Here is a 26,569-nt window from a genome sequence, read left to right as displayed (position 1 = left end):
CAGACTTATCATGAAGTTGAAGGTGTGTAAATGATCTTGGAGGGCCGTATCCAGCCCGTAGGCCATATCTTGGGTAGCATCAGCCTGCTTTTGAAGGATACGATACTCAAGTTTCTTAGGGTTGTTGTTGTGTGCCTTCAAGTCGTTTCAGACTTTTCACAACCCTCAGTCTAAAGTTGAAGGTGTGTAAATTATCTTGGAGGGCCGTATCCAGCCCGTGGGCCATATCTTGGGTAGCATCGGCCTGTTTTGAAGGATAAGATACTTGAGTTTATTAAAGTTGTTGTTGTGTGCCTTCGAGTCGTTTCAGACTTTTCACGATCCTCAGTCTAAACTTTAAGGTGTGTAAATGATCTTGGAGGGCCATCGCTTGGGTAGCATGGACCTGCTTTTGGAGGAGAAGATACTCAAGTTTATTAGGGTTGTTGTTGTGTGCCTTCAAGTCGTTTCAGACTTATCATGACCCTCAGTCTAAAGTTGAAGGTGTGTAAATGATCTCAAAGGGCCGTAATCGGCCCGTGGGCCATCACTTGGCCTGCTTTGGGCGGATAAGATAGTCAAGTTTCTTAGGATTGTTGTTGTGCGATTTCAAGTCATTTCAGACTCATTGTGACTTTCAGTCTAAACTTTAAGGTGGGTAGATGATTTTGGAGGGCCGTATCCGGCCTGCAGGTTGTATTTTGAGGTCCCCTGCTTTACATTTGGAATAATCGGGAAGGGCGTTACATAAGACAGCATGCAATCTCTTGTTTTTTCCCCTCCCCCCAAAACGAGCCGAGATTGTGTTGGTGTCAGAGGAGGATATGTTGACACAACTCAGCAAACAGAAAACCGTGCCAAGCTCTTGAGGCAAGATCAAGAGATTGCACATCCCATGCTGTTGCTCCACGTCTTGGGAGGAAAAGGGCTGGCACTTTACCTTTTGCTTAAGAGTTTTCTGCAACTGGGCGCAACGTCCCATCTCTCCTGAATTCGGGGAGATCGTAATCAGCCAAAGAAGACTTCAAGGGAAAAGGCAACCATGGTAGGTTTTGTGCATGATGTGGATACCAGTACGAGGGAAGCTTGGAAAGGAACTTTTTGAAAAGTGATCAGTTACATATGTGTTGTCGAAGACTTTCACTGGAATCACTGGACATTATTCTCTCTCTTAGGACGATGATCAAAGACATCAGAGAGTTGGTGCCCCTCATGGGCGGCAAGAAGGCCAACCCGCCGGTCCCTCCGCCCGACAAAAGACCGGCCGAAGGCACATCCACAAAGAGAAGGTAGGCCATACATTCCTCATTCAATTGTCCCTTCTGATGGTCAGATGACGCTTCCGTGTTCTCCCCACAGAGGTAGGTAGGTGTGCAACTTGGTCCTTGAGGACCAGGCAGGTGCCATTCTGCAATTTGATGGGGAATATAGGCATGCCAGGAGTATAGTTGTGTTTTCTTTAGCTTCCAAGGTCTAAGTAAGGAATTGAATCTCCTTACTTAGGAGACCTCATCCCACGTGGTCCTGGCTCCGTTCCCATGCGCTCCAAGTAGGACGCTGTGGGGCATATGGGGATGCCAGGAGTATAGTTGTGCTCTCTTTAGCCTCCAAGGTCTAAGTAAGGAATTGAATCTCCTTACTTAGGAGACCTCATCCCACGTGGTCCTGGCTCCGTTCCCATGTGCTCCAAGTAGGACGATGTGGGGAATATGGGGATGCCAGGAGTATAGTTGTGCTCTCTTTAGCCTCCAAGGTCTAAGTAGGGAATTGGATCTCCTGCTTTTGTGTTGTGTAGCTTCACTTAGGAGACCTCATCCCACGTGGTCCTGGCTCCGTTCCCATGTGTTCCAAGTAGGACGCTATGGGGAATATGGGGATGCCAGGAGTATAGCTGTGCTCTCTTTAGCCTCCAAGGTCTAAGTAAGGAATTGAATCTCCTTACTTAGGAGACCTCATCCCACGTGGTCCTGGCTCCGTTCCCATGTGCTCCAAGTAGGACGCTGTGGGAAATATGGGCATGCCAGGAGTATAGTTGTGCTCTCTTCAGCCTCCAAGATCTAAGTAGGGAATTGGATCTCCTGCTTTTGTGTTGTGTAGCTTCACTTAGGAGACCTCATCCCACGTGGTTCTGGCTCCGTTCCCATGCGCTCCAAGTAGGACGCTGTGGGGAATATGGGGATGCCAGGAGTATAGTTGTGCTCTCTTTAGCCTCCAAGGTATAAGTAGGGAATTGGATCTCCTGCTTTTGTGTTGTGTAGCTTCACTTAGGAGACCTCATCCCACGTAGTCCTGGCTCTGTTCCCATGTGCTCCAAGTAGGACGCTGTGGAGAATATGGGAATGCCAGGAGTATAGTTGTGCTCTCTTTAGCTTCCAAAGACGGGGAAAGGGGCATGGAATGGTTGGCCATTCCAGAAAACAGACCTTGATGGTAGGTAATGAAATAAGTCAATGTTCTCGGCTTTCCCCCGCTTGGGATGAGATCCTCCAATAAGGACTCCACGTCACATCACACATCCTTCCCTTCAGCGTTGGTCGCACAATGCTGCACTTCACTGCATGGCATCAATGTAAATCCATCAGGATGTGTAAGCTTTCTGTTTCCGTTGACCCCCCAAAAGCAACATATTTGTTCTTTCCCCCCCAGCGGAGTTGGTTCCACGTATTCAGAAGGAACGCGGGGCACGTCGAGGAACCCCGCCACGCCGACGCAGGGGCAAACCCACCAGGGAAAGCTGGCGAATCAAGTAGTCTCATGGTAACTATTGATCCATCATGTTTGCAAACTATCCTAGACTTTCTGTTAGGGTTTTCTGGGTTTACCCCAAAACAGCAGATTATCCAAAATATGCCAAAACAAGATACCAATAGTTGAGCATTCAGATCACAGCAAGCAGAGCGTGAAGGGCCATGTGACTGTAAAGAATTTAGAGCTTAGGACAGGGGTCCCCAAACTAAGGCCCGGGGGCCGGATGCAGCCCTCCAAGGTCATTTAACTGGCTCCTGTTTTAAACTTTAGACTTAGGGTTGACCTAAGTCTAGCTGGTTTTTGGAGTTCTCTTTGCTTACCTATGGTCTTATGAGATCGTCTAGATGGTCTTTGAAGGTCTCTTTGCTTAGCTATGGCCTTATGAGACCATCTAGATGGCTTTTGGAGGTCACTTACCTTACCTATGGCCCTATGAGACTGTCTAGATGGCCTTTGAAGGTCCCTTTCCTTATCTATGGTCTTCTGATGGCCTTATGAGATCATCTAGATAGCCTTTGATGGTCCCTTTCCTTACTGATGGTCTTATGAAATTGTCTAGATGGCCTTTGGGGGCCCCTTTCCTTACCTATGGTCTTATGAAACCATCTAGATGGTCTTTGAGGGTTCCTTTCCTAACCTATGGTCTTCTGATGGCCTGATGAGATCATCTAGATGGCCTTTGATGGTCCCTTTCCTTACCCATGGTCTTATGAGACCATCTAGATGGTCTTTGGAGGTCTCTTTGCTTACCTATAGTCTTGAGATCATCTAGATCAGGGGTCCCCAAACTAAGGCCCATGGCTGGATGCGCCCATTGACCTGGATTCTGTCCTAAACTTTAGACTTAGGATTGACCTAAGTCTGAAATGGCTTGAAGGCACACAACAACAACAATCCTAATTTTGGACTATTTCCTAGTCCGCCCAACCAGGAGTCTGAGGGACTGTGAACCGGCCCTCCACTTAAAAAGTTTGAGGACCCCTGATCCAGATTATCCAAAATATGCCAAAACAAGATACCGATGGTTGAGCATTCAGATCACAGCAAGCAGAGCATGAAGGGCCATGCGGCCGTAAAGAATTTAGGAGGTAAAGATGCAGAGTTCTTTCTCTCTTCTTCTCCTCTCTCTGCCATGTTTCTCCTCCTCATCTTTCCCTACTTAACCAGGTTGCTGGTGCAACATTAAATCTGGGATTAAATCATTTTTCTCGTGCATATTTTGTCCTCTTGTCCGTCTCCTTCGTTCTCTTCTTTTGTCAGACCGAAGTCTCTATCTGTATCATGAGTATCTAGGTAATCCAAGGTAACCTTCCTCATCTGAGGAAACAGGAAGGTGTGGCACCCAACATTCCTCAGGTGTCAACTACACCGAGAGCAAGTTTAATTGCCAAAGCTGCAATTTAATTACACTCCTCTGCTGCCACTCTTGAAGCTTTCCAACCTCTGCGAGATTTCTGAATGAGATTTGGACTGCCAGAGATAGTTTGTGAGGCTCCTCTGAAAGGGTTTGTAGGGTAGAAAAGTGACCTACCAACTTGGTGCACCTGACCAGTGAGTTTTGAATGGCAGATGATTAATCAACCAGACATTTTATAGTTATGGTGACGATACGAAGCTCTAATAATAGCTAGCTATGAAAAGGATACAAAAACAAAAACTGTTTAGGAATCGAGAAGGAAGAAATAAAACTGAATCTTTTTGTGGACGATGCACTTATTATTGCAAGTCAACCAAAGATATGCTAAAAAAAAATTGAGGAATTTAAGAATTTATCAGTATTATATGATAACATCAATAAATCAAGAACTGTTTCATGCTGAAAGCAAGTTCAGATCAAAGCTTGAACATGGTATATATATATATATATCGTATTCCAGAATCCTCTATCTGTCCATCAGAATCCATGCCGACTTAACTATTCTGGGAATGTGTTGTCGAAGGCTTTCATGGCCGGGATCACAGGGTTGTTTTCCGGGCTGTAAGGCCATGTTCTAGAAGTATTCTTTCCTGATGTTTCGCCCACATCTATGGCAGGCATCCTCAGAGGATGGGAACTTCTGGAATTTTAGTTCCAAAAGTGAGCATTTCCCACTTTCTTTTAATCCAGGATTAAAATGCACAGGGAGGCAATTCATGCTTCAATGGCTGCTCCGTAATTTTGAACCCACTAATCACGGCTTCAACCCAATGTGTTCAACAGTTCCCACTTTTTTCTCGAGATTGAAGCCTTCGACAACAGCGGTGTTGAGCGAACATCGCCGCCCGTTTTCTCCAAGCCCATGGACTCCAACATCCGCCAATGGTAGGTACAATTCGTGGCCCTTCTAAGCGTGAAAAAAGAAAGCTAACGTGCAAGGAGAAACCAGAACATTTGGAAAACCTGGTGATTATTATGTACCATTGCCTGAGCTTCTCTTGCCTTTGACATTCTTAATTTTTCCTTCAGTGCCTCTGCCAATTGCGAAGATATGGATTCCCCACAGTCTCTCCAGGATGACATGACCGAATACACCCCAAATGCAGAAAGCTATTGGTGAGAAGATGCGAAATATCCTTCTCAGGAAGGTAGAAGGAAGAGTTTGGGAGAGAGGGTTTGGGAGCGAGGGTTTGGGATAGAGGGTTTGTGGATGAAGGTTTGGGAATGAGGGTTTGGGAGTGAGGGTTTGAGAGAAAGGGTTTGGGAGAGAGGGTTTGGGAGAGAGGGTTTGGGGATGAGGGTTTGGGAACAAGGGTTTGGGAGAGAGGGTTTGGGAGCGAGGGTTTGGGAGAGAGGGTTTGGGAGCGAGGGTTTGGGAGAGAGGATTTGGGGACGAGGGTTTGGGAACAAGGGTTTGGGAGAGAGGGTTTGAGAGAGGGTTTGGGAGCAAGGGTTTTGGGAGCGAGGGTTTGGGAGCGAGGGTTTGGGAGAGAGGGTTTGGGAGTGAGGGTTTGGGAGAGAGGGTTTGAGAGAGGGTTTGGGAACGAGGGTTTGGAAATGAGGGTTTGGGGAGCGAGGGTTTGGGAGAGAGGGTTTGGGAATGAGGGTTTGGGAGAGAGGGTTTGGGAGAGAGGGTTTGGGAGCAAGGGTTTGGGGACGAGGTTTGGGAGAGAGGGGTTTGGGGACGATGGTTTGGGAGAGAGGGTTTGGGAGCGAGGGTTTGGGATAGAGGGTTTGTGGATGAAGGTTTGGGAATGAGGGTTTGGGAGTGAGGGTTTGAGAGAAAGGGTTTGGGAGAGAGGGTTTGGGAGAGAGGGTTTGGGGATGAGGGTTTGGGAGCGAGGGTTTGGGAGAGAGGGTTTGGGAGCGAGGGTTTGGGAGAGAGGATTTGGGACGAGGGTTTGGGAACAAGGGTTTGGGAGAGAGGGTTTGAGAGAGGGTTTGGGAGCAAGGGTTTGGGAGCGAGGGTTTGGGAGCGAGGGTTTGGGAGAGAGGGTTTGGGAGTGAGGGTTTGGGAGAGAGGGTTTGAGAGAGGGTTTGGGAACGAGGGTTTGGAAATGAGGGTTTGGGAGCGAGGGTTTGGAGAGAGGGTTTGGGAATGAGGGTTTGGGAGAGAGGGTTTGGGAGCGAGGGTTTGGGAGAGAGGGTTTGGGGATGAGGGTTTGGGAGCAAGGGTTTGGGGACGAGGGTTTGGGAGAGAGGGTTTGGGGACGATGGTTTGGGAGAGAGGGTTTGGGAGCGAGGGGTTTGGGGACGAGGGTTTGGGAGAGAGGGTTTGGGAGAGAGGATTTGGGAACAAGGGTTTGGGAGAGAGGGTTTGAGGGAGGGTTTGGGAGCAAGGGTTTGGGAGCGAGGGTTTGGGAGCGAGGGTTTGGGAGAGAGGGTTTGGGAGTGAGGGTTTGGGGACGAGGGTTTGGGAGAGAGGGTTTGGAGAGAGGGTTTGAGAGAGGGTTTGGGAGCAAGGGTTTGGGAGCGAGGGTTTGGGAGCGAGGGTTTGGGAGAGAGGGTTTGGGAGTGAGGGTTTGGGGACGAGGGTTTGGGAGAGAGGGTTTGGGAGTGAGGGTTTGGGGACGAGGGTTTGGGAGAGAGGGTTTGGGAGTGAGGGTTTGGGGACGAGGGTTTGGGAGAGAGGGTTTGGGAGAGAGGGTTTGAGAGAGGGTTTGGGAGCAAGGGTTTGGGAGCAAGGGTTTGGGAGCGAGGGTTTGAGAGAGAGGGTTTGGGAGCGAGGGTTTGGGAGAGAGGGTTTGAGAGAGGGTTTGGGAGCAAGGGTTTGGGAGAGAGGGTTTGAGAGAGGATTTGGGAACGAGGGTTTGGGAGAGAGGGTTTGAGAGAGGGTTTTGGGAACGAGGGTTTGGAAATGAGGGTTTGGGAGAGAGGGTTTGGGAGCGAGGGTTTGGGAGAGAGGGTTTGGGAATGAGGGTTTGGGAGAGAGGGTTTGGGGACGAGGGTTTGGGAGAGAGGGTTTGGGAGTGAGGGTTTGGGAGAGAGGATTTGGGGACAAGGGTTTGGGAACAAGGGTTTGGGGAGCGAGGGTTTGGGAGAGAGGGTTTGAGAGAGGGTTTGAGAGAGGGTTTGGGAGAGAGGGTTTGAGAGAGGGTTTGGGAACGAGGTTTTGGGAGCGAGGGTTTGGGAGAGAGGGTTTGGGAGCGAGGGTTTGGGAGAGAGGGTTTGGGAGTGAGGGTTTGGGAGAGAGGGTTTGGGAGAGAGGGTTTGGGAGAGAGGGTTTGAGAGAGGGTTTGGGAACGAGGGTTTGGGAGCGAGGGTTTGGGAGAGAGGGTTTGGGAGCAAGGGTTTGGAGAGAGGGTTTGAGAGAGAGGGTTTGAGAGAGGGTTTGGGAACGAGGGTTTGGGAGAGAGGGTTTGAGAGAGGGTTTGAGAACGAGGTTTGGGAGCGAGGGTTTGGGAGAGAGGGTTTGGGAGAGAGGGTTTGAGAGAGGGTTTGGGAACGAGGTTTGGGAGCGAGGGTTTGGGAGAGAGGGTTTGGGAGCGAGGGTTTGGGAGAGAGGGTTTGAGAGAGGGTTTGGGAACGAGGTTTTTGGGAGCGAGGGTTTTGGGAGAGAGGGTTTGGGAGCGAGGGGTTTGGGAGAGAGGGTTTGGGAGAGAGGGTTTGGGAGAGAGGGTTTGGGAGAGAGGGTTTGGGAGAGAGGGTTTGAGAGAGGGTTTGGGAACGAGGTTTTGGGAGCGAGGGTTTGGGAGCGAGGGTTTGGGAGAGAGGGTTTGAGAGAGGGTTTGGGAACGAGGTTTTGGGAGCGAGGGTTTGGGAGCGAGGGTTTGGGAGAGAGGGTTTGGGAGAGGGTTTGAGAACGAGGTTTTGGGAGCGAGGGTTTGGGAGAGAGGGTTTGGGAGCGAGGGTTTGGGAGAGAGGGTTTGAGAGAGGGTTTGGGAACGAGGTTTTGGGAGCGAGGGTTTGGGAGAGAGGGTTTGGGAGCGAGGGTTTGGGAGAGAGGGTTTGGGAGAGGGTTTGGGAACGAGGTTTTGGGAGCGAGGGTTTGGGAGCGAGGGTTTGGGAGCGAGGGTTTGGGAGAGAGGGTTTGAGAGAGGGTTTGGGAGAGAGGGTTTGGGAGCGAGGGTTTGGGAGAGAGGGTTTGGGAGCGAGGGTTTGGGAGAGAGGGTTTGGGAACGAGGGTTTGGGAACGAGGGTTTGGGAGCGAGGGTTTGGGAGCGAGGGTTTGAGAGAGGGTTTGGGAGAGAGGGTTTGGGAGCGAGGGTTTGGGAGAGAGGGTTTGAGAGAGGGTTTGAGAACGAGGTTTTGGGAGCGAGGTTTTGGGAGCGAGGGTTTGGGAGCGAGGGTTTGGGAGCGAGGGTTTGGGAGAGAGGGTTTGAGAGAGGGTTTGGGAACGAGGTTTTGGGAGCGAGGGTTTGGGAGAGAGGGTTTGGAGAGAGGGTTTGGGAGAGAGGGTTTGGGAGAGAGGGTTTGGGAGAGAGGGTTTGGGAGAGAGGGTTTGGGAGAGAGGGTTTGGGAGAGAGGGTTTGAGAGAGGGTTTGAGAACGAGGTTTTGGGAGCGAGGTTTTGGGAGCGAGGGTTTGGGAGCGAGGGTTTGGGAGCGAGGGTTTGGGAGAGAGGGTTTGAGAGAGGGTTTGGGAACGAGGTTTTGGGAGCGAGGGTTTGGGAGAGAGGGTTTGGGAGAGGGGTTGGGAGAGAGGGTTTGGGAGAGAGGGTTTGGGAGCGAGGGTTTGGGAGAGAGGGTTTGGGAACGAGGGTTTGGGAACGAGGGGTTTGGGAGCGAGGGTTTTGGGAGCGAGGGTTTGAGAGAGGGTTTGGGAGAGAGGGTTTGGGAGCGAGGGTTTGGGAGAGAGGGTTTGAGAGAGGGTTTGAGAACGAGGTTTTGGGAGCGAGGTTTTGGGAGCGAGGGTTTGGAGCGAGGGTTTGGGAGCGAGGGTTTGGGAGAGAGGGTTTGAGAGAGGGTTTGGGAACGAGGTTTTGGGAGCGAGGGTTTGGGAGAGAGGGTTTGGGAGAGAGGGTTTGGGAGAGAGGGTTTGGGAGAGAGGGTTTGGGAGAGAGGGTTTGGAGAGAGGGTTTGGGAGAGAGGGTTTGGGAGCGAGGGTTTGGGAGAGAGGGTTTGAGAGAGGGTTTGAGAACGAGGTTTTGGGAGCGAGGTTTTGGGAGCGAGGGTTTGGGAGCGAGGGTTTGGGAGCGAGGGTTTGGGAGAGAGGGTTTGAGAGAGGGTTTGGGAACGAGGTTTTGGGAGCGAGGGTTTGGGAGAGAGGGTTTGGGAGAGAGGGTTTGGGAGAGAGGGTTTGGGAGAGAGGGTTTGGGAGAGAGGGTTTGGGAGAGAGGGTTTGGGAGAGAGGGTTTGGGAGAGAGGGTTTGGGAGCGAGGGTTTGGGAGAGAGGGTTTGGGAGAGAGGGGCTCTATGTGCGAAGTTTGGTAGTGATTTGTTTTCGGTGAGAGTCGCAGTGCTCTCAGTAAGTGAGTGAAGGTATTGCAAGTCCCATCATCCATCGTTTGTCCTTCACCAAACTGCACCAGGATGTAAAGGGGTCATGGGAGCTCTGTCTGCCAAGTTTGGTCCAGTTCTGTCACTGGTGGCCTTCGTAGTGGTCTGTGGAAGGCAAAGCGATTGAAAGTACTGCAAATCCCATCATCTGTGCCCATCATCCCCCAAATGGCACCAGGACATAAAATGGCTCATGGGGGTTATGTGTGCCATGTTTGGGCCAGGTCCATCATTCCTGGCGGTCACAGTTGTCTGTGAAAGTGGGAGCCAATCAGAAAGCTGCCACATACCCGCATACATACCCACATACCCACATACATACAAACATTCACTTTTATTATATACTAGCTGTGCCCAGCCACGCGTTGCTGTGGCAAAGTGGTGGTGGTATTGGTTAAAAATTGTTGTGTAATTTTTATTTGACGTTATTTGTATTTTTTAAAATTAATTTTATTGTAAGTTCTCTTTTTATTTATTATATTTTATTATTTTCTTGTATTATTTTTAGTTATTTTATGCTATTATAGTATTTTATTGTATTAACTTTTTAGTGTTTTAAATTATTTTTTAGTGTTTTTTATTATTTTTTATTGGGTTGCTAGGAGACCAAGTTGGAGGAGCTTAGCCTTCTAACTGGCAGCAATTGGATAAAAGCAATTATTCCTCTCTCTCTAATTAGGACTTTATTTTTCTTTTCTTTTTGTTGTATCAACCTAGAGGCGTGGATGATGGGTTGTGTCGTCAAATTTCGAGGTTGGGGGGCCTGTAGTTTTGTTGTTTTGTGGGTCGCCGTGATGCCATCACTCTTTTATATATATACTAGCTGTGCCCGACCACGCGTTGCTGTGGCGAAGTATGGTGGTATGGGAAGTAAGGTATTGAGGAATTGGTGGTAGTTAAGGTAAAGGGTCCCCTGGGCTGAGTGGGTTGCTAGGAGACCAAGTGAGCGGAGCTTAGCCTTCTAACTGGCAGCAATTGGATAAAAACAATTATTCCTCTCCTTCTAATTAGGACTTCATTTTTCTTTCTTTTTGTTGTATCAACCTAGAGGCGTGGATGATGGATTGTGTTGTCAATTTTCGAGGTTGTGGGGTAGTTACTTTTGTTGTTTTGTCCGCTGCCGTGATGCCATCACTCTTTTATATATATAGATATAGATATAGATATAGATATAGATATAGATTTACAACTATGTACAAGACAGACGGGACAATTACCGGACTCCGTCTGATGCCTTCGAGTCAGGACGTGAACATTCCGTGCTTATCTCAAAACAGAAAGTTACGCTCCAGCAATTCATTCTCACTCTATGCATTTAACCTCTTTGCTTCTAGATTACACACACAGCTTTCAACTCCAAGCACAATTTCAGGTGACACCAATAGATTTTATTGACAACCACCATGCTGTTTCTTGTCTCTAGCACGAACTCCTCGCAGCGTACGCGGCAAAGCAACCGACGGAAAAAAATCAAGAAATATCTGTTCAGGGCGGTATCAGAAGGCAACATAGAAGAACTGCAGGGCCTCCTTGAAGAACTGAGGGAGCGGTCACATGCGTGCAGGAATATGACCATCCAAGGTAGGGCAAAGTTCAGAGCTAACATTCCCAACCTGTGAGCTTAGAATCCTTGAGTTGGAAGAGACCCCCAAGGCCCATCTGGTCCATTCAGGACAAGCACAATCAAAGCATTTCAAAGCCTCCAAAGGAGGAAAATCCACTGGATACTGAGGCAGAGAGTTCCACTGCTGAGCAGCTCTTGGATGTTCTACAATCCTGTGGCGCAGCTGCAATAAATCACTACTGAGCGACGAGGTCATGAGTTCGAACCAACCCAGGTCGGATTGAGTGCCCAACCATTACATAGCCTAGCTCTTGGTTGACCTAAGCAACCCGAATTTCCCGGGATTTGGAGTAATGGGCCCGCCGAGTTTAATGGTTGGGCACTCAATCCGAACTGGGTTGGTTCAAACCCCCAACCATTAAATAGCCTAGCTCTTGGTTGACCTAAACAACCCGAATTTCCCAGGATTTGAAGTAATGGGCCCGCCGAGTTTAATGGTTGGGCACTCAATCCGACCTGGGTTGGTTCAAACCCCCAACCATTAAATAGCCTAGCTCTTGGTTGACCTAAGCAATCCGAATTTCCCAGGATTTGAAGTAATGGGCCCGCCGAGTTTAATGGTTGGGCACTCAATCCGACCTGGGTTGGTTCAAACCCCCAACCATTAAATAGCCTAGCTCTTGGTTGACCTAAGCAATCCGAATTTCCCAGGATTTGAAGTAATGGGCCCGCCAAGTTTAATGGTTGGGCACTCAATCCAACCTGGGTTGGTTCAAACCCCCAACCATTAAATAGCCTAGCTCTTGGTTGACCTAAGCAATCCGAATTTCCCGGGATTTGAAGTAATGGGCCTGCGGAGTTTAATGGTTGGGCACTCAATCCGACCTGGGTTGGTTCGAACGCCCAACCATTAAATAGCCTACCTCTTGGTTGACCTAAGCAACCCAAATTTCCCGGGATTTGAAGTAATGGGCCTGCGGAGTTTAATGGTTGGGCACTCAATCCGACCTGGGTTGGTTTGAACGCCCAACGATTAAATAGCCTACCTCTTGGTTGACCTAAGCAACCCAAATTTCCCGGGATTTGAAGTAATGGGCCTGCGGAGTTTAATGGTTGGGCACTCAATCCAACGTGGGTTGGTTCGAACGCCCAACCATTAAATAGCCTACCTCTTGGTTGACCTAAGCAACCCGAATTTCCCAGGATTTGATGTAATGGGCCCGCCGAGTTTAATGGTTGGGCACTCAATCTGACCTGGGTTGGTTCGAACGCCCAACCATTAAATAGCCTAGCTCTTGGTTGACCTAAGCAACCCGAATTTCCCGGGATTTGAAGCCATGGGCCCGCCAGGACAGCAGAAGACCTTCACCCAACCTTTTGTGTTTCTGTTTGACAGAGTATCTGATGAAAAAGATGACTTCTTCAGACACGGGCAAGACCTGCTTGATGAAAGCCTTGCTCAACATCAACCAGAACACCAAGGGGATTGTGAATATGCTCCTCTCCTTTGCAGAAGAAAATTTCATCTTGGAGCGGCTCATTAACGCAGCCTACACCGAGGAGGCCTACAAAGGTATCTGTCCAGGCTTCAAGAGCACTGGCATTAAGGTTACTCAGTTGATAGCAACTTTTTCCTTCTGTGATTTTTTTATTGGTGGATATTGTGTTTTTTGCCCGCAGGGCAAACGGCTCTGAACATCGCCATCGAGAGGCGGCAGTACGACATCACCCAGACCCTGATCGAGAAAGGTGCCGACGTCAATGCCCGCGCGGAAGGCGTGTTCTTCAACCCGAAGCACAAATACGAAGGTTTTTATTTTGGTAAGACGGCATGGAGATCGGTGCGGTGTGAAAAGAATGGGCTCACAGAGGAATTACTGTAGAGCGTCCCTACTTGGTGGATTTTCACTTATTGCGGGCGGTCCTGGACCGTGACCCCCGTGATACGTGAGGGAACACTATATAGCTGTGATTCCCAAAATGGGCGCTACCCCCCCCCCCCGGTGGGTGCTGCAGCGATCCAGGGGGGCGGTGATGGCACGTATTAGGACACGGGGTGGGGCCAGGGGAGGGGCGGGGCCTCTTCCCAAGAGCATGAGACAGGGCTGAGCCTCTTTAACTCTCCTGAGAGGACTTTTAGGACTAAAGGGTGGGGCTAGGGGTGGGGGCGGGGCCTCTTCCCAAGAGCATGAGACAGGGCTGAGCCTCTTTAACTCTCCTGAGAGGACTTTTAGGATTAAAGGGTGGGGCTAGGGGTGGGGGCGGGGCCTCTTCCCAAGAGCATGAGACAGGGCTGAGGCTCTATATCTCTCCTGAGAGGCCTTTTAGGACTAAAGGGCGGGGCTAGGGGTGGGGGCGGGGCCTCTTCCCAAGAGCATGAGACAGGGCTGAGCCTCTTTAACTCTCCTGAGAGACCTTTTAGGACTAAAGGGCGGGCTAGGGGTGGGGGCGGGGCCTCTTCCCAAGAGCATGAGACAGGGCTGAGGCTCTATAACTCTCCTGAGTGGCCTTTTAGGACTAAAGGGCGGGGCTAGGGGTGGGGGCGGGGCCTCTTCCCAAGAGCATGAGACAGGGCTGAGCCTCTTTAACTCTCCTGAGAGACCTTTTAGGACTAAAGGGCGGGCTAGGGGTGGGGGCGGGGCCTCTTCCCAAGAGCATGAGACAGGGCTGAGGCTCTATAACTCTCCTGAGTGGCCTTTTAGGACTAAAGGGCGGGGCTAGGGGTGGGGGCGGGGCCTCTTCCCAAGAGCATGAGACAGGGCTGAGGCTCTATAACTCTCCTGAGTGGCCTTTTAGGACTAAAGGGTGGGGCTAGGGGTGGGGGGGGGCACTTCCCAAGAGCGTGAGACAGGGCTGAGCCTCTATAACTTTCCTGAGAGACCTTTTAGGACTAAAGGGCGTGGCTAGGGGTGGGGCCACTTCCCAAGAGCGTGAGACAGGGCTGAGCCTCTGTACACCTCCCCTGAGGACACAGGGGCGGGGTATAGAGGTCCAGCCCCGTCAGGCACTTGGGAAGAGGCCTCGCCCCCTCATCTAGCCCCACCCCTGTGTCCAGGACAGGGATAGAAGCTCAGCCCTGTCTCAGAGCTCGTAACTCCGCCCATCCTAGTCCTGGCTGCCCATTTGTGGCACCGCCCATCTCCCACTCCCAGTCCTGCATCTTGGACTAGGGGAGAGGCTCAGCCCTGCCCTCTTGAGCAGGAGCCACGCCCACCCCGCTAAGCCACATCCCCTTTCTAGGGGGCACTGAGTAATATTTTTCCTAGAAAGGGGGCGGTAGGCCAAATAAGTTTGGGAACCACTGCTATATAGCGTCCCTACTTCTGGGATTTTCACTTATTGCGGGTCCTGTAACGTAACCCCCGCGATAAGTGAGGGAACCCTGTCCTGGTTTTGAGGCACACACTTTGGCTTCCCCAGAAGTCCTCTCTCTCCTGAGACAGACCCCTTTGCCCCCTTCTTCAGGGGAGACCCCCTTGGCCTTGGCCGCTTGCACCAACCAACCCGACATCGTCCAGCTGCTGATGGAGAACGGCAAGACGGACCTCATGTGCCAGGACTCCAGAGGGAATAACATCCTGCACGCCTTGGTGACCGTGGCGGAAGACTTCAAGACGCAGAACGACTTTGTGCGGCGGATGTACGACGACATCCTCTTGAAAAGCAAGAACCGGGACTTGGAGATCATGAAGAACAAGGACGGGTTGACGCCGCTCCAGCTGGCCGCCAAAACAGGGAAGCTCGAGGTAGGCCTTCGGAGGTTGTTGCACACATCTAATGTTAATGCTCCTTGTAATGAAGTGTGAATTTATTTTAGTTTACAGATGTCATGTTTAATTGCGTTTTAAAAGTAATGTTTAACTGTGTTTTAAAAGAGTAAGTATTAGAGTTACCAGTGCGTGGAGGGATGGTAGCCAGCTCAGCATTCTGAGGCAGGTTGCCATAGTAACGAGGGCGGAGCCAACCGCCGTTTGGAGAAAAAGGAGGGGAAAAAGAGTCAGTCTGTAATCGGAGGAATTACAGGGAAGACTGATCTTCAGTGAAGGGATCAGGGTGACTCAAATGTTTGATTTTGAGTCAATTTAAAATAAGTTTGGTGACTTATTTTAAGTTTGTCTGTGCCCTAAGGAGGTGCAGTTAAGACTGATCCTCAGTGAAGGGATCAGGGTGGCTCATATGTTTGATTTTGAGTCAGTTTAAAATAAGTTTGGTGGCTTATTTTAAGGTAGTCTGTTTCCAGATAAGGAACAGATAGTCTGTGATTGAAGTTCACAGAGTGACTGCAGGTTAAAGCAGTAAAGGAGGAAGTAGTATTTTAAAGTTTGAAACATCTCAATATAGCTTTGCTACTGTTAATCTAAGTGCCTCTAAAGAAGTTACTGTAACCATTAAGCTTGTGCCTGAATAAACGTGTTATTGTTCTTTTTAACATCTCAGTCTCTGAAATCTATATTACCATCAAAAGCAAACAAGAAAGAAGAAAAATAAAAATTTAAAAGTCTCCTCTCTAAGTAGCCAGTGGCTATATCATCCCATAGTGGTGGCAAGAGTTGATAATCCCCTTAACATCTGGTGGCCGCCTTATAAACATCTTTACCTCTGGTGGCAGCTTTTAAATAAAACATCTTTAATAACTGGTGGCAGCGGATATAAAATATATAACAATAATACAAATATAATTAATTAATAGAAACTCCTCCACATCTCCGCAATTGGTGTCAGTGGTGGGATTTTTAAAAAGATTTCTCCCCCTTCCTGACATCTTTGCAATTTGGTGGCAGCGGTGGGATTAAAAGATTCCCCCCTTGCCTGAAAGAGCCTCAGTCGTTCATAGCTCTTTGCACTCCTCTTCTCCCGCATGGCTTTGGTAGCACACATCGAATGTTGATGCTCCTCTTCTCCCCCATGGCTTTGGGATTCTGGCAGCTCAGGGTTTTGAGTCGACTCTCTGCTTTCTTTAGATTCTGAAGTACATTCTCAGCAGAGAAATCAAAGAAAAGCCCATCCGGAGTCTTTCCCGGAAGTTCACCGACTGGGCATACGGCCCCGTGCAGTCGAACCTCTATGACTTGACAGAACTGGACACCACCTCGGAAAATTCAGTCCTGGATATCATTGTCTACAATACAAATATTGGGGTAAGTGCGGCCACATCAATATAAGTAGTTTAAAGGGGCTGGGCTATGGCGCAACTAGTTAGTAACTATCACTAATGACTGAGAGGTCATGGGATCGAAACCCAGGTCGGATTGAGCTCCCAACCATTATTACCCTAGCTCGCTGCCCACCTAAGCAGCTCGAAAAACAGTTGCATCTGTTGAGTAGAAAATTTAGGTACCACTAATTTATGACACCATAAAAACTGCCTGCAGTGTGTGGCAGTTAATAGCCCGTTAATACCCTAGCTCGCTGCCCACCTAAGCAGCTCGAAAAACAGTTGCATCTGTTGAGCTTGAATTCTCCATTTCTAAGTATTCTTAATGTGTTTGTTACTCCTTCCTTCTCATTCCTGCAGAATCGCCACGAAATGTTAGCTCTGGAGCCTCTGCAGTCTTTGCTGCGGATGAAGTGGAAATGGTTCGCCAGGCACATGTTCTTCATGTCGTGCTGCTTCTACTTCGTCTACAACGTCCTGTTGACGTTGATCTCCTACTACCGGCCTCACGCGGATATGGTACGGAGTGTCCTCTGGAAACCCTAACAGGTTTTTTTAAGCATTATTGTCTTCGAAAAATATTGGAGCAGAGGTATCTGGCACCGGGAGGAAAGACAGTGTCAAAAGGCTCTCTCTTGATATACGCCAGTGGTTCCCAAACTTATTTGGCCTGCCGCCCCCTTTCCAGAAAAAATATGACTCAGCGCCCTCTGGAAAGGGGAGCGTGGCTTAGAGGGGTGGGCGTGGCTCCTGAGCCTCTCCTCAATCCAAGATGCAGAGCTGGGAGGGGGAGGTGGGCGGGGCCACAAATGGGTGGCCAGGGCTGGGATGGGCGGAGTTATGAGCTCTGAGTCAGGGCTGAGCTTCTATCTCTGTCTTGCGGCGCCTGCCAGGACACAGGGGGTGGGGCTAGAGGAGGGGGCGGGGTCTCTTCCCAAGTGCCTGATGGGGCTGGACCGCTATACCCCACCCCCATGTTCTAACAAGAGCCTCAGGGGAGGTATACAGAGGCTCAGCCCTGTCTCGGGCTCTTGGGAAGAGGCCCCGCCCCCTTCCCTAGCCCCGCCCTTTAGTTCTAAAAGGCCTCTCAGGAGAGATATAGAGGCTCAGGCCTGTCTCAGGCTCTTGGAAGTAGGCCACGCCCCCACCCCTAGCCCCACCCTTTAGTCCTAAAAGGCCTCTCAGGAGAGGTATAGAGGCTCAGCTCTGTTTCGGGCTCTTGGAAGGAGGCCCCGCCCCTTCCCTAGCCCCGCCCTTTAGTCCTAAAAGGCCTCTCAGGAGAGATATAGAAGCTCAGCCCTGTCTCGGGCTCTTGGGAAGAGGCCCCGCCCCTTCCCTAGCCCCGCCCTTTAGTTCTAAAAGGACTCTCAGGAGAGAGATAGAGGCTCAGGCCTGTCTCAGGCTCTTGGAAGTAGGCCACGCCCCCAGCCCTAGCCCCACCCTTTAGTCCTAAAAGGCCTCTCAGGAGAGATATAGAAGCTCAGCCCTGTCTCAGGCTCTTGGAAGTAGGCCACGCCCCCAGCCCTAGCCCCACGCTTTAGTCCTAAAAGGCCTCTCAGGAAAGGTATAGAGGCTCAGGCCTGTCTCAGGCTCTTGGAAGTAGGCCACGCCCCCAGCCCTAGCCCCACCCTTTAGTCCTGAAAGGCCTCTCAGGAGAGATATAGAAGCTCAGCCCTGTCTCGGGCTCTTGGAAGGAGGCCCCGCCCCCTTCCCTAGCTACGCCCTCTGTGCCCCAACAGGTGCCTCAGGAGAGTATAGATTCTCAGCCCTGTCTCAGGCTCTTGGGAAGAAGCCACGCCCACTCTTCTAGCTCCGCCCCCTGTGTCCTAACAGGCGCCTCAGGGGCTCAGCCCTGTCTCCAGCTCTTGGGAAGAGGCCCCGCCCCTCCCATGGCCCCGCCCCCAAATGCACCTGTGGCCGTCACCGCCCCCCCTGGATCGCTACTGCGCCCACCAGGGGGCGGTAGCGCCCACTTTGGGAATCACTAATATACGCTATAGAGATGTGCAAAATTCTGGATGTCGGAAAAATTCAGTAATTTGGCAATTTGGAGATATGGACCACTGAAATACGAAATAGGAAGGGTCCCTTCAGACTGAAACATTCTGAAACTTTGCAGGCGTATGTCATGGTTCGCAGGGCCTATTGGCTAGTGTAGAGGAGAGATTCATTTCAGATAATTTTGAATAACTTTCCCAACTTTCTTCTCGCGTCCGCAGCCTCCGCCTTACCCTCTCGCCATGACCGACAATCTGGGATGGCTGCAGTTGACAGGCCAAGTGGTTGTGATGCTGGGCGCCATATTTATCGCGATCAAAGAGGTGATATACCGGCTGCCGTTATTACCACGATGTTGCAAAGTTTGTGGCAACTTGTGATGTGTGCCTTCATGTGGTGCCCGTCTGTTTCCTCCTGCAGAGTGTCGCCATCTTCTTGCTCAGGCCTTCGGACCTCCAGTCGATTCTCTCGGACGCCTGGTTCCACTTCGCATTGTAAGTTGGGTTTGCACAGTTTCGAGATATCGAGCCTCTTGGGACACTCCACCCCCCATAACTCCATAGCATTGAACCAAGACATTTATTCATGGTGACTTCCCTATTCTGTTGCCCTTGCCAGCTTCATCCAGGCGGTGCTGGTGATCTTCTCCGTCTGCTTGTACCTGCTTTCCTACAAGGAGCACCTGGTGTGCCTGGTCCTGGCCATGTCCTCAGGATGGGCCAACATGCTTTATTTCACCCGGGGTCTGCAGTCCATGGGGATCTACAGCGTCATGATTCAGCAGGCAAGTCATCCTTCCTCGGTATTCCTTGGATTCAGGTTTAATCCAAAATATTCGGAGGCTTTAATCTTCCCCGTTGCAATATATGAAACATTAAGAGACAATTAGAGAACGGGCCAACAATGGTTCGAATTCCATTGCTGGTTGCGCTGTGAGACAATGTCTCGGAATGCGTATCAAAAAGCGAGAACAATCCGAAATAATTCCGATATACGATTCAAAACGATTTTTTGGACATCTCTAATACTCACACTGAGTCACACAGGAGAGAGAAAGAGGGATTCTTTCATCCTCCTTATATATCCACCTATCCACCTTCACCGCTGCAATATATACAAATATACAATCAGGATGTGTAGATCCTAGTCACAGATACTCACACCGAGTCACACAGGAGAGAGAAAGAGGGATTATTTCGTCCTCCTTATATATCCACCTATCCACCTTCACCGCTGCAATATATACAAATATACAATCAGGATGTGTAGATCCTAGTCACAGATACTCACACCGAGTAACACAGGAGAGAGAAAGAGGGATTATTTCATCCTCCTTATATATCCACCTATCCACCTTCACGGTTGCAATATATACAAATATACAATCAGGATATGTAGATCCTAGTCACAGATACTCACACCGAGTCACACAGGAGAGAGAAAGAGGGATTATTTCATCCTCCTTATATATCCACCTATCCACCTTCACGGTTGCAATATATACAAATATACAATCAGGATGTGTAGATCCTAGTCACAGATACTCACACCGAGTCACACAGGAGAGAGAAAGAGGGATTATTTCGTCCTCCTTATATATCCACCTATCCACCTTCACGGTTGCAATATATACAAATATACAATCAGGATATGTAGATCCTAGTTACACATATTCATACCGAGTCACACAGGAGAGAGAAAGAGGGATTATTTCATCCTCCTTATATATCCACCTATCCACCTTCACCGCTGCAATATATACAAATATACAATCAGGATATGTAGATCCTAGTCACAGATACTCACACCGAGTCACACAGGAGAGAGAAAGAGGGATTATTTTGTCCTCCTTATATATCCACCTATCCACCTTCACCGCTGCAATATATACAAATATACAATCAGGATATGTAGATCCTAGTCACAGATACTCACACCGAGTCACACAGGAGAGAGAAAGAGGGATTCTTTCACCCTCCTTATATATCCACCTATCCACCTTCACCGCTGCAATATATACAAATATACAATCAGGATATGTAGATCCTAGTCACAGATACTCACACCGAGTCACACAGGAGAGAGAAAGAGGGATTATTTTGTCCTCCTTATATATCCACCTATCCACCTTCACCGCTGCAATATATACAAATATACAATCAGGATATGTAGATCCTAGTCACAGATACTCACACCGAGTCACACAGGAGAGAGAAAGAGGGATTCTTTCACCCTCATATATCCACCTTCACCGCTGCAATATATACAAATATACAATCAGGATGTGTAGATCCTAGTCACAGATACTCACACCGAGTCACACAGGAGAGAGAAAGAGGGATTATTTCGTCCTCCTTATATATCCACCTATCCACCTTCACCGCTGCAATATATACAAATATACAATCAGGATGTGTAGATTCTAGTCACAGATACTCACACCGAGTCACACAGGAGAGAGAAAGAGGGATTATTTCATCCTCCTTACATATCCACCTATCCACCTTCACGGTTGCAATATATACAAATATACAATCAGGATGTGTAGATCCTAGTCACAGATACTCACACCGAGTCACACAGGAGAGAGAAAGAGGGATTATTTCATCCTCCTTATATATCCACCTATCCACCTTCACGGTTGCAATATATACAAATATACAATCAGGATATGTAGATCCTAGTCACAGATACTCACACCGAGTAACACAGGAGAGAGAAAGAGGGATTATTTCATCCTCCTTATATATCCACCTATCCACCTTCACGGTTGCAATATATACAAATATACAATCAGGATATGTAGATCCTAGTCACAGATACTCACACCGAGTCACACAGGAGAGAGAAAGAGGGATTCTTTCACCCTCCTTATATATCCACCTATCCACCTTCACCGCTGCAATATATACAAATATACAATCAGGATGTGTAGATCCTAGTCACAGATACTCACACCGAGTCACACAGGAGAGAGAAAGAGGGATTATTTCATCCTCCTTATATATCCACCTATCCACCTTCACGGTTGCAATATATACAAATATACAATCAGGATATGTAGATCCTAGTTACACATATTCACACCGAGTCACACAGGAGAGAGAAAGAGGGATTCTTTCACCCTCCTTATATATCCACCTATCCACCTTCATGTTTAGCCTGCAGAAGAGAAGGCTGAGAGGAGACATGATAGCCATGTACAAATACGTGAAGGGAAGTCATAGGGAGGAGGGAGGGAGCTTGTTTTCTGCTGCCCTGCAGACTAGGACACAATGGAACAAGGGCTTCAAACTACAGGAAAGGAGATTCCACCTGAACATCAGGAAGAACTTCCTCACTGTGAGAAGGGCTGTTCGACAGTGGAACTCTCTCCCCGGGGCCGTGGTGGAGGCTCCTTCCTTGGAGGCTTTTAAGCAGAGGCTGGATGGCCATCTGTCGGGGGTGCTTTGAATGCGATTTCCTGCTTCTTAGCAGGGGGTTGGACTAGATGGCCCATGTGGTCTCTTCCAACTCTACTATTCTATGATTCTATGATTCTATGATTCACTGCTGCAATATATACAAATATACAATCAGGATATGTAGATCCTAGTCACAGATACTCACACCGAGTCACACAGGAGAAAGAAAGAGGGATTCTTTCACCCTCATATATCCACCTTCACCGCTGCAATATATACAAATATAAAATCAGGATGTGTAGATCCTAGTCACAGATACTCACACCGAGTAACACAGGAGAGAGAAAGAGGGATTATTTCGTCCTCCTTATATATCCACCTATCCACCTTCACCGCTGCAAAATATACAAATATACAATCAGGATATGTAAATCCTAGTCACAGATACTCACACCGAGTCACACAGGAGAGAGAAAGAGGGATTATTTTGTCCTCCTTATCACCTATCCACCTTCACCGCTGCAATATATACAAATATACAATCAGGATGTGTAGATCCTAGTCAGATACTCACACTGAGTCACACAGGAGAGAGAAAGAGGGATTATTTCGTCCTCCTTATATATCCACCTATCCACCTTCACCGCTGCAATATATACAAATATACAATCAGGATATGTAGATCCTAGTCACAGATACTCACTAGGCATGTCCGATCGATGAAAAAATGTTTCAATTCTCGTTTCTAAAGTAGGGGGCGCTGGCAGTTCGATATAGAAAGTATTTCCGATTTTTTCACCCAAAAATTTCGGATATTTTCGAAAATTTGTAATGATTCTAAATGTTTCTAAATTGGCGGACACGCATGCGCAACCGCCAAAAAAAAAAAAAAGGGAACCGAGGGGGGGGACTTTTCCGGGCTCTCCCGCCCTCATTTCTTGAACTATCCTCATCAACACTAGCCCCCACCTTTGCGTCCATCGTGGAAGCTTCTGATTGGCTGGGGAGCGGCAGCCATGTTAGGCTGCGCTAAGCTCCCATTCAAGGTAGGTTTCAGAAACAAAAAATTTTAAAAAATATTTTTAAAAATATATTTTAAAAAATTTTTTTGGGGGGGGGAAATTAACGAAACATCAAGAGACAATTAGAGAATGGGCCAACAATGGTTCGAATTACATTGCTGGTTGCGCTGTGAGACAATGTCTCGGAATGTGTATCAAAAAGCGAGAACAATCCGAAATAATTCCGATATACGATTCAAAACGTTTTTTTGGACATGTCTACCACCTACTGATCAGTAGGTTCTATCTAACATTGCCGTTTCTATCTAACCTTAACCGATTTCCCATTCTCCCCCTCCTTTTAAAGGTCATTTTGAATGATGTGATCAAGTTCATGGCAGTGTATATCGTCTTCCTGCTTGGATTCGGCGTAGGTAAACACACTTTCTGGCATTTCCTGGAGAAGCGTGCAATGGGAAGGACGCAGCTATATTAACTGTCGACCCCTCTGACTTTTGGCTCTGCCTGCCTTTGAACCCTCAGCCCTGGCCGCGCTGATCGAGACGTGTCCGGAAGACAGCAAGTGCAGCAACTACAGCACCCTGGGCAGCGTGGAGGTGGAGCTCTTCCGGCTGACCCTCGGCCTGGGCGACCTGGACATCAACGAAAACGCCAAGTATCCCATCCTCTTCCTGCTGCTGCTCATCTCTTACGTCGTCTTAACCTTTGTGCTGCTCCTGAACATGCTCATCGCCTTGATGGGGGAGACGGTGGAGGACATCTCCAAGGAGAGTGAGCACATCTGGAGGCTACAGGTATGTTGACAGTTCGAGCCCGGATTGGGGTGAGCACCCGCTGTCACTTGACGTTTAAGGAGGACGTCTAAGGACGACAAAGCTCCTCGGCATGGAAGATGGCCTCCAAGATGCTGGAAATAAGATGGGGAAAGCCTTTACCTCTGTTCGTGTATTGTCTGTCCTTGTCAATTGAAAGCTTTGAAGAGTTTTAGTCTGTGCTCTGTTGAAGCTCAGGGAAGACTGATCCTAAGTTAGGGGGTCAGGGAGACTCAATTGGTCATTTTGAGTCAATTTAAAATAAGTTTGGTGACTTATTTTAAGTTAGTCTGTGCCCTGCTGAGGTGCAGTTGGGACTGGTTCTCAGTTGGAGAATCGGGGAGACTCAGGTGCTTATTTGAGTCAGTTTAAAATAAGTTTGGTGACTTATTTTAAGTTAGTCTGTGCCCTGCTGAGGTGCAGTTGGGACTGGTTCTCAGTTGGAGAATCGGGGAGACTCAGGTGCTTATTTGAGTCAGTTTAAATAAGTTTGGTGACTTATTTTAAGATAGTTTGTGCCCTGCTGAGGTGCAATTGGGACTGGTTCTCAGTTGGAGAATCGGGGAGACTCAGGTGCTTATTTGAGTCAGTTTAAAATAAGTTTGGTGGCTTATTTTAAGATAGTCTGTGCCCTGCTGAGGTGCAGTTGGGGCTGGTTCTCAGTTGGAGAATCAGAGAGACTCAGGTGCTTATTTGAGTCAGTTTAAAATAAGTTTGGTGGCTTATTTTAAGATAGTCTGTGCCCTGCTGAGGTGCAGTTGGGACTGGTTCTCAGTTGGAGAATCGAGGAGACTCAGGTGCTTATTTGAGTCAGTTCAAAATAAGTTTGGTGGCTTATTTTAAGATAGTCTGTGCCCTGCTGAGGTGCAGTTGGGACTGGTTCTCAGTTGGAGAATCGGGGAGACTCAGGTGCTTATTTGAGTCAATTTAAAATAAGTTTGGTGGCTTATTTTAAGATAGTCTGTGCCCTGCTGAGGTGCAGTTGGGACTGGTTCTCAGTTGGAGAATCGGGGAGACTCAGATGCTTATTTGAGTCAGTTTAAGATAAGTTTGGTGGCTTATTTTATGATAGTCTGTTTCCAGATAAGGTGCAGTTGGGACTGGTTCTCAGTTGGAGAATTGGGGAGACTCAGGTGCTTATTTGAGTCAGTTTAAAATAAGTTTGGTGGCTTATTTTAAGATAGTCTGTGCCCTGCTGAGGTGCAGTTGGGACTGGTTCTCAGTTGGAGAATCAGGGAGACTCAGGTGCTTATTTGAGTCAGTTTAAAATAAGTTTGGTGGCTTATTTTAAGATAGTCTGTTTCCAGATAAGGAACAGATAGTCTGTGATTGTAATTCACAGAGTGACTGCAGTTTAAAGCAGTAGAGAAAGAAGTAACGTTTTAAGGAATTTGAAACATCTCAATATAGCTTTGCAACTGTTAGTCCAAGTGCCTCTAAAAAGAAGTTACTGGAACCATTAAGCTTGTGCCTGAATTATTGTGTTATTGTTCTTTTTAACATCTCAGTCTCTGAAATCTATATTACCATCAAAAGCAAACAAGAAAGAAGAAAAATAAAGATTTAAAAGTCTCCTCTCTAAGTAGCCAGTGGCTATATCTTCCAGTAGTGGTGGCAAGAGTTGATAATCCTCTTAACATCTGGTGGCCGCCTTATAAACATCTTTACCTCTGGTGACAGCTTGAATAATTGGTGGCAGCGGATATAAAATATATAATAATATAAATATAATTAATTAATAGAAACTCCTCCACATCTCCGCAATTGGTGTCAGAGGTGGGATTTTTATTAAAAAGATTTCTCCCCCTTCCTGACATCTTTGCAATTTGGTGTCAGAGGTGGGATTTAAAAAAATTCCCCCTGCCTAGAAGAACTTCAGTTGTTCATAAACCTTCACAAATTGGTGGCAGCGGTGGGATAAAAAGATTTGCCCCCTGCCTGAAGAAGGAACCTTAGTCGTTCCTAGTTCTTTGCAGGCGCCTTTAAGATCATTGATTGGGAGGATGTCTAAGGACAACAAATCTCCTCGGCATGGAAGATGGCCGCCTTCGAGATGCATGGAAACCTCCAAGATGCTGGAAATAAGATGGGAAAAGCCTTTACCTCTGTTCGTGTATTGTCTGTCCTTGTCCATTGTATAATGGCATTGAATGCTCACCGTATGTGTGTTCTGTAATCCACCCCGATTAACCTCAAGGAGATAGAACGGAATATAAACGAAGTATATTGTTATCGAGCGGATTATAAAGTACATTGTTATTTTTTAAAATCTGTGTCGCCCCTAGAGAGCAAGGACGATTGTGGAAACGGAAAAGCTTTTACCCAAATTCTTGAGGAAGAAATTCCAACTCGGAGAATGGTGCAAAGTGGCTGACAACGACACGCGACTATGTTTACGGTAATGAATGAACATCTGTGTAAAGAAGTATGAATTTTAGTTTACAGATGCCATGTTTAATTGTGTGGTTATGTTTTAAAAGGGTAAGTATTATTGTTATTGCATGAAGGGAATAACCACCTCAGCACTCAGAGGCTGGTTGCCATGGAGAAGGGGGCGGAGCCAACTGGGTTAGCTGAAGAGAGAGCAGAATTTGGAGGGAAACTCAGTCAGTCTGTCTGTGGTCAGAGAACCATAGGGAAGGTTTGAATTGTAATGCATGTTATTATTTATTGTATTGTTAAATTGTGTTATGATATGTTGTTTTATATTTTGTCATATTGTATGGTTTTGGGCATGGCCCCATGTAAGCCGCCCCGAGTCCCCGTTGGGGAGATGGTGGCGGGGTATAAATAAAGTTTTATTATTATTATTATATTGTTTTTAGAGTCGGTGCCCTTATGAGGTACCGGGAGTCTGATTCTGGTTGAGGAATCAGGGTGGCTCATATGTTTGATTTTTGAGTCAATTTTAAAATAAGTTTGGTGACTTATTTTAAGGTAGTCTGTTTCCAGATAAGGAACAGATAGTCTGTGATTGAAGTTCACAGGGTGACTGCAGGTTAAAGCAGTGGAGAGAGAAGTGACATTTTAGGA

General features: G+C 48.1%; 1 protein-coding gene across 1 annotated transcript in view; it reads left to right on the top strand.

The window, feature by feature from the left end:
• Positions 1–340: 340 nt before the first annotated feature.
• trpv3 (transient receptor potential cation channel subfamily V member 3) overlaps positions 341–26,569 on the top strand; it is a 28,268-nt gene continuing 2,039 nt past the window's right edge. Inside the window, exons 1-16 of the mRNA XM_062960462.1 lie at positions 341–1,268; positions 2,626–2,736; positions 4,928–5,029; positions 5,174–5,260; positions 11,005–11,162; positions 12,542–12,718; positions 12,826–12,966; positions 14,611–14,891; positions 16,107–16,283; positions 16,661–16,819; positions 18,520–18,621; positions 18,719–18,792; positions 18,917–19,082; positions 23,071–23,137; positions 23,247–23,518; positions 25,822–25,934. Of these exons, the coding sequence (XP_062816532.1) occupies positions 1,102–1,268; positions 2,626–2,736; positions 4,928–5,029; positions 5,174–5,260; positions 11,005–11,162; positions 12,542–12,718; positions 12,826–12,966; positions 14,611–14,891; positions 16,107–16,283; positions 16,661–16,819; positions 18,520–18,621; positions 18,719–18,792; positions 18,917–19,082; positions 23,071–23,137; positions 23,247–23,518; positions 25,822–25,934 (2,354 nt within the window). The 5' untranslated portion in view covers positions 341–1,101. The remainder of the gene's footprint in view (positions 1,269–2,625; positions 2,737–4,927; positions 5,030–5,173; positions 5,261–11,004; positions 11,163–12,541; positions 12,719–12,825; positions 12,967–14,610; positions 14,892–16,106; positions 16,284–16,660; positions 16,820–18,519; positions 18,622–18,718; positions 18,793–18,916; positions 19,083–23,070; positions 23,138–23,246; positions 23,519–25,821; positions 25,935–26,569) is intronic.

This window comes from Anolis carolinensis, unplaced genomic scaffold (genome assembly GCF_035594765.1).
Source record: "Anolis carolinensis isolate JA03-04 unplaced genomic scaffold, rAnoCar3.1.pri scaffold_7, whole genome shotgun sequence".
In the NCBI taxonomy this organism is placed as follows: Eukaryota; Metazoa; Chordata; class Lepidosauria; order Squamata; family Dactyloidae; genus Anolis; species Anolis carolinensis.
The sequence above is the reverse complement of the archived record's forward strand: the minus strand, read 5'-3'. Positions and strand labels throughout refer to the sequence as shown.